Below are 7,730 nucleotides of genomic sequence, written 5' to 3' on the forward strand. Positions count from 1 at the left end.
CCCACCATTTCATAAGTGTGTGTGTGGTTGTGTTATCATTTCATGGAAGAGATACTGCTAAATAATCATTTAAAAACATGGTATTATTAATTTTCTGGATAACAGTGAGGATGATTTATTGTTAGACAATTGTAATTGTCTATTAAGGGAAAACCAGGATTCTGGGGATTACAATGAGTTTTCGTGTTTATGGGATGATGGTTTTATACATTTTGGGGATGACTGATGTTTAGAATTTTTTCCTTTTCACATTTCCGGTAAAAGCCATTGATTGTCTTACTATTGAACACTGGCATACTGTACTAGTATTCAGTAAAATATTTTTACTGTATGCATGAGCATAAATTTGGAAATCCTCCAAATTTATAATTTCATTTTAAGCTTTGTACTTTTTTTTTTTTTACTAAAATGTTTGCTTATCTAAGCAGCAATCTTCTGGAAAGTTTCTTTTGTCTCCCCTCCCATTTATATTGTTGTGATTTGATGCCTTTATAAACATATACGCACACCAGAAACGTTTATTATAGTTTTAGTTGGGACTCAGGAAGGAGTGAAAATAAATGCATGTGTTTAATTTGCCATCTTTACCCTGAATTCCTATTTGTTTTTGAATTCAGTGGTATTGATCTTTCCCCCTTATAATTTGTGTTTTATGGCTTTATGTTTAAAAAGTTTTTTCTACCACAAGTTTATAAACACATTTATATTTTCTTTTATAACATATATTTTAAACATTAGGTCTTTAATCCTGTGATAAAATGTTTGAAAAATATTGAGGCTGTGATAATGGGAAAGTAGAGGTATTTTAAAAAAGGAAGAGCAATTAGAATCTTAAAAAAAAAGGCTGAGTGACAAAAGGAGAGTAAGCAAAGTATGCTACTTTTCTCTGCAATGAATAACACATGGTCATTACAAAGTAAATTCTGATCATTGCCTAATTGTAGTTGTTGTTCAGTTGCTCAGTCGTGTCCAACTCTGTGACCCTGTGGACTGCAGCACGCCAGGCTTTTCTGTCTTTCACCATTTCCTGGAGCTTGCTCAAACTCATGTGCATTGAGTCAGTTATGCCATCCAACCATCTCGTCCTCTGTTGTTCCCTTCTCCTCATTCCTTCAACCTTTTCCAGCATAAGGGTCTTTTCCAGTGAGTCGGGTCTTCGCATCAGGTGGCCAAAGCATTGGAGGTTCAGTTTCAGCATCAGTCCTTCTAATGAATATTCAGGATTGATTTCCTTTAGGATTGACTGATTTGATCTCCTTGCAGTCCAAGGGACTCTCAAGAGTCTTCTCCAACACCACAGTTCAAAGTATCAATTTTTCAGCACTTAGCCTTCTTTATGGTCCAACTCATACAGCCATGCATGACTACTGTATGGTGGTATAGGTGTTTTTAGAGGATACGGTGACAGGGGAAGAGGGTTAGTAAGAGAGCTAAATCTTCACTTTTTGTAATAGGAAATCAACTGATAACTTTAAAAATAAGTAAATTAAAAAAAAACAGAGGTATGAACAAAGCATTTAGACATATGGCACTAACTCCTAGAAGAAGTAGCTTAAGAGTTAAAAGTTGTAGGAAATTGTTGTTCAGAATAAGTGCTTTGGTACTTTCTGATTTTATTAACCATGAGTATGTATTATTTGGTTTTTTTGAATGATACATCTTATAGAAAGAAGAAAGAACAGGATAGTATTGTCAAAGATGAAGGCAGAAAAGGAGAGTAGGGACTCATTCTCTGATGAGATAAATATTATATTACATGCCTATTCAGGTCAGGGCTTGAGGCAAATACCAGGTATGCAATGTGGTAGGATAATTTAGTGAAATATGAAGCTTTGTTTTGCCTGTGTTTTTCTTTTTTTCTCTTTTTGCTGATCATTTTCTTTTCTCTTTAGAGCAAGTGAGGATTTTGGTAGCGTTGAGAGTATCAGCACCCTGATGTCAGAATCCCTTTTACTTTTGTGAAAGTCTAGAGTAAACCTGGGAAGAGGTTTTACCTTGGAGGGACTGAAAAAAGGGAGGGTTTTGGAGAGAATTCCTGAAGACTGTGGAGGGGATTGGTGTGTATGTCTAGCCACTGTGGGCAGTGGGCTCTAATCCCTGACTGGGATGAAGCAAGTGGTAGGACCTAAGTAGATGGCTCTGGGGGGTGTCTGGGGAAGCCAGGACCAAGCCCAGAGGCTCTCACAGCTGAACTCCTGTGGCTCAAATGTGGCACAGAGCTATGAGTTGGGAGAGTCCAAAACTCAGGGAGTTGTACCTGCTGGGAACACAGGGGTCGCGGCATTCACTGGTGAGACAAATCCCCTGGTGGAAGGGTGTCAGGGGCATGTAGGAAGCCTCCCCTGTGCCTTGCTATTTCTTTGACCTTTGCACAGCCCTTGGCAGATGGGATCCTGAGAGTGTCAGCCCTCCAGTGCAGGGCCTTGGAGTAGGTTCATTGGAAGAACATTTTATATTGTGTCTTTGGCCATGCCATGCAGCTTGCAGGATCTTAGTTCCCCAACCAGGGATGAACCTGGGTCCTAGAAGTGCTGAGTTCTAACCAATGGACTGCCAGGGAATTCCTGAAAGAGCATTTTAAAGTGCAGTAACTCTTGCACATCTGAGTTTATAGACTAAGATCACACCTGCTGCATGATGATAGGTAGGGAGCAGCCCCTGTCTTCACTGGCCTCAGGAGGAGCAGACAGCAAATATTTTCATGACTTGATAATAAGTGGTTAAGTGCTCTGGCATGCTCAGGCCCCAGAGGAAGAACAAGGGGATGCAGCAGACACCTCTAGCTCCTTGTCCCCCTCCCAGGAACTGTCCCCTCCTTTATCACTTGTCCTGGCCCCATCTAATGGTCTCTCTCCCCTCCCTTACCTAAGGGTGAAGTGGGGAATTGAGGGGTTCTCTGCTCTGGGAAGGGAGAGGTATAGGAGAGCCAGGCTGGAGTCTTCTTGTAGAAGAGACTAATTTACATCTGATTTCTGGGGTTCCAAATACCTGTCACTGGAGACTCATTCCATGGGCTCAAGAGGTTAAAGTGGCTAAAGTACCCTGGACTCCAGCTAGGGAAGAAAGGAGAAAAGAAGGGATGAGGAGGATGCATTCCTAGCTGGAAGGAAGCTGAGGCAGGACTTGAGAGCCCAGGTAGGAACAAGAGCACACAGCCCCATCGGGCAAGGAGGAGAGGCCATGCACCCCCTTTCACTGGTCAGGGTGGAAGGGAATCCTCTGGGGTCTTTGGGAGGAGATGGGAACTCTGGGTAGGGCAGGTTCCAGTAGAACTTGTGTTTGCCTGTGTTACAGGCGGGCTCAGGCTCCCACCTCCCTCCAGTATGCCAAAAGACAAGAGTGGACAGCCTCTGGTGAAGCTGAGAGTGAGAGTGCTGGGCAGAAGCAGAGTAAGTGGTGTCTTCAGGGTCTCAGAGGCCTGCAGAACCATTGAGGATGTGTGTCCTGGAGCCACCATCTCTCCATGGGCTGGGATTTCTCCTAGACCCGGAGCAGCCCAGCTCCCACCCCGCCAGTCAGCTTCTCTTTTACTGCCTGCGGGTCTGGGCACCTGGGAAGCAAGGAAAGTCTTGGGGTGGGCGAGAACATAGAATTTTTCCAGCCTGAGCTCCTGATTGGGACCTTAGAGTGTGTGACTCCCCCCTGTGGTGACAGTGGCTTCTCTGCGGACACAAACACACAGAAACAGAAACATGGGAAGAAGGCCAGAATGGCTGTTTATTCAATTGGGTGTAAGTCATATTTACAAAGGAAAAAAGAGCTGGGTAGTGTGTAGTGTGGAGCAGGGTCAGGTCCAGGACCCTGGGTGACCTTTCCTCGGAGGGGCAGGCCTGCTGCCACCTCTCACACTGCCTAGGGGACATGCCCTTCTCTGCCTGTCTAGGCCTGGCCTGATGTGGGCAGTGCAGCCGTGCAGGGTAGGGTGGGAATACAGAAGGGGTGGTTGAAGCTGGAGAAGGGGTGAGGCAAGGCCAGCATGAAGTGGCTGCTCTGGGGCCCCCGGGTCCTCCCTCTCTCCTAGCCTCTCTTGTCCCTTTGGTTGGGGCTCCAAGCCCTGGTGAGACTGGTGGGGACCTCCTGGGCTCCGGGCTGGTCACTGGGCTATGGCCCTTTTGAGATCTCAGTCCTGGGAGGGCAGAAGAGTGGTTTGAGCATGATCGAGGCTCTCCTTCACCTCCCTCCCCCTGTCCCTTTAGCTCCCTTACCTCTTACAGCCTTTGGAACCCTTTCCCTTCTTGCCAGACTTGGGGGCCCCCTTTTCCTTCTTACAGTCCTGGACTGGTTTCCGTGGGGCTGATGGCTTGTCCAGATGCTGCATCAGTTTCTGCACCCAGGCCTCTTTAGGGTCTGCACATAGCTCTGGCTGAGAGCGTTTCCGAGGCGAGAACCTAGGGTTCGGGGGTTAGCAAGCCTGTCCTAGTCTTGCCCATCATGCCCTCCCACTCAGGTACCAGCCTGCACCCACCCTGTGTACCTACTTACAGGATAGCTGGCATAGCGCAACTCAGGGTTGGGTCCTGCTTCCGGTAGCTGCGGACAATGTTGGCGGGAATCTTCTTTCGGCTGTACCTGAGGCAACAGTCCTGTGCCCCTCCATCACTGCCTGTGGGTGGGGTTCGCAGGGAGTGAGAGGCTGCTTGTAGACTCCTACCCAGGCCTCTCTAGCTCTTCCCCGACCCTGTCCTCCTCCCCCTACCCCCGCAGGCAACTCCTTGATACCTTGGACCTGGAGGATGCAGAAGGCCAGGACCAGGACAAGGATGCTCAGGACCAGTGACTGAGCCATGGCCATGGCAGAGCTCAGGCGAGGTGGGCAGTTTCAGTCTGGGGGTCCGTGTGTGGACTACGACTGGTGTGCTGCCTATTTATGCAGGCGGACACTTTCGCTTCCCCCATCCCTAGGCACTCAGTCCAGGCAAGAGTAGGAATCTCCCTCCTTCCTTCCTGAAAGACACCCAGATCCTGTCCTGGCACCCAGCCTCACTAGTATGCGGAAATTAAAACTTCACACAGCTAGTCAGTCCCCAAGCCGACCCTGTCTCCTGCTCAATAAAAGTTGAATCTGAAAGGCCCGCTTTCTAGCCCCAGCCCCTGTCTTGATGGAGGACTTACCACCTCTCCTCTGGAACACTGTGACTGCCTCTTCAGTTCACTCCAGGCTCCATGTTCTTCCATTCCTTCAAGCAGACTGAGGACTGTTACTAAAATACAAATCTGATTAATGAGTTGTAAGAGTTCTGTGTACATTCTGGATAATAGCCACTTATCAAATATATGATTTGCAAATTTTCCTTCCATTCTGTGGGTTGTTTTTTCACTCTCTTGATATCTTGATAGTGTCCTTTGATGCACAAAAATTTTAAATTCAGTTGATCTAATTTTTCTTCTGTTGTCTGTATTTTTGGTATCATATTTAAGAAACCATTGCCAAATCTAAGCCCTTGAAGGTTTCCCCTTAGGTTTTCCCTGCAGCATTATTGAGGTATAATTGACAAAATTGTGTATGTTTAAAGTGTACAATGTGATGAGTTGATATATGTATATATTGTGAAATAATTACCACAAGTTAATTAATACCTCCACCACTTCATGTAGTTATACCTTTTTATTTTTTGTAGTTAGACAGTTTGAGGCCTATTTTCTTAGCAAATTTCAAGTATAGTATAAATGAAAGTTGCTCAGTTGTATCCGACTCTTTGCGACCTCATGGACTGTAGCCTGCCAGTCTCTGTCCATAGAATTCTCTGGGCAAGAATACTGGAGTGGATAGCTATTCCCTTCTCCAGGGGATCTTCCCAACCCAGGGACTGAACTCAGGTCTCCCGCATTGCAGGTGGGTTCTGCACTGTCTGAGCCACCAGGGAAGCCCACGGTACAGTATTGTTAGCTATAATCACCATGTTGTACATTTGATCCTCAGAACTTACTCATTTTATAACTGAAAGTTTGTAGCCATTAAAACATCTCTCCATTTTCCCCAGCCCCTGGCAATCACCATTCTACTTTCTTCTTTGTATTTGACTTTTTTGTTGATTCCCCATATAAGTGGCACCATACAATATTTGTGTTTCTCTGACTTATTTCACTTAGCATAATCCCCTCCAGGTTCCTTCTTTTTCTTATGGAAGTTTTCTCTCTTGTTGTGTCCAACTCTTTGCAACCCTATGAGCTGCATGAGCTATTAGTATATTTTGGAGATTAATACCTTGTCAATTACTTCCTTTACAATTATTTTCTCTTATTCTGAGTGTTGTCTTTTTGTTTTGTTTGTGGTTTCCTTTGCTGTACAAAGCTTTTAAGTTTAATTAGATCATGTTTGTTTATTTTTGCTTTTATTTCCATTACTCTAGGAGATGGACCATAAAATATCTTATTGTGATTTATGTCAAAGAGTAGTAGTCTTCCTATGTTTTCTTCCAACAGTCTTATAGTGTCGGTCTTACATTTAGGTTTTTAATCCATTTTTAGTTTATTTTTGTGTATTGTGTTAGGGAATGTTCTAATTTCATTCATTTACATGTTGCTGTCCAGTTTTCCCAGGACATTTATTGAAGAGACTGTCTTTTCTCCATTGTATATATTCTTGCCTCCTTTATCATAGATTAGGTGACCATACATAGGTTTATCTCTGGGTTTTTTGTACTATTCCACTGATCTATATTTCTGTTTTTGTGTCAGTACCATATTGTTTTGATTACTATAGCTTTGTAGTATGCTCTAAAGTCAGGGAGCCTGACTCCACCAGCTCCATTTTTTTTCCTCAAGATTACTTTGGCTATTTGGGGTCTTTTGTATTTCCATACAAGTCATAAAGATTTTTTGTTCTAATTCTATGGCTGCATTAAATCTGTAGATTGCTTTTGGTAGTATAGTCATTTTCACAATATTTATTCTTCCAATTGAAGAACATGGTATATCTCCTGATCTGTGTCATCTTTGATTTCTTTCATCAGTATCTTATAGTTTTCTGAGGTCTTTGGCCTCCTCAGCTAAGTTTATTCCTAGGTATTTTATTCTTTTTGTTGTGATGGTCAATGGGATTATTTCCTTAATTTCTCTTTCTGATCTTTAGTTGTTAGTGCATAGGAATGCAAGAGATTTCTGTATTAATTTTGTATCCTGCAAGTTTGCCAAATTCATTGATGAGTTCTAATAGTTTTCTGGTAGCATCTTCAGAATTTTCTATGTATAGTATCGTGTCCTCTGCAAACAGTGACAGTTTTACTTCTTCATTTCCAATTTGGATTCCTTTTCTTTTTCTTCTCTGATTGCCATGGCTAGGGCTTCCAAAACTATGTTGAATAATAGTAGTGAGAGTGGACATCATTGTCTTGTTCTTGATCTTAGAGGAAATGCTTTCAGTTTTTCATCACTGAGAATGATGTTTGCTGTGGGTTTCTTGTATATGGCCTTTATTATGTTGAGGTAGGTTCCCTCTATGTCCACTTTATGGGGAGGTTTTTTTTTTTTTTTGCCATAAATGGGTATTGAATATTATCAAAACCTTTTTAAGCATCTATTTCCCTAGTTTCTTATTGTCATCAATCTTCATTAGGGCCTCAATCAACTTGACACATGTAGGTTCATCATAGTTGGATGCAAGCACTCAAAGATGGGCATGGCACTGGTCTAATGCTTTGCAACTTTGCAAATCCATGTGCTAAGTCATTGTGATGAGAGTGGTCTTCAACACTTCTTGCAAAACAATATTAATGTCCATTACCCTCCAG

The 7,730-nt window shown here is 43.4% G+C and overlaps 1 protein-coding gene across 1 annotated transcript; it reads right to left on the reverse strand.

Moving 5' to 3' along the window:
- Positions 1–3,691: 3,691 nt before the first annotated feature.
- CCL21 (C-C motif chemokine ligand 21) lies at positions 3,692–4,865 on the reverse strand. Its single transcript, XM_027550083.1, has 4 exons — positions 4,720–4,865; positions 4,483–4,603; positions 4,206–4,388; positions 3,692–4,126 (listed from the first exon to the last, which is right to left on the reverse strand). The coding sequence occupies exons 1-4, from the start codon at positions 4,790–4,792 to the stop codon at positions 4,102–4,104; spliced, it is 402 nt and encodes a 133-aa protein (XP_027405884.1). The 5' UTR covers positions 4,793–4,865; the 3' UTR covers positions 3,692–4,101.
- Positions 4,866–7,730: the final 2,865 nt, after the last annotated feature.

The sequence above is a fragment of the Bos indicus x Bos taurus genome, chromosome 8 (genome assembly GCF_003369695.1).
Source record: "Bos indicus x Bos taurus breed Angus x Brahman F1 hybrid chromosome 8, Bos_hybrid_MaternalHap_v2.0, whole genome shotgun sequence".
Lineage (NCBI taxonomy): Eukaryota > Metazoa > Chordata > Mammalia > Artiodactyla > Bovidae > Bos > Bos indicus x Bos taurus.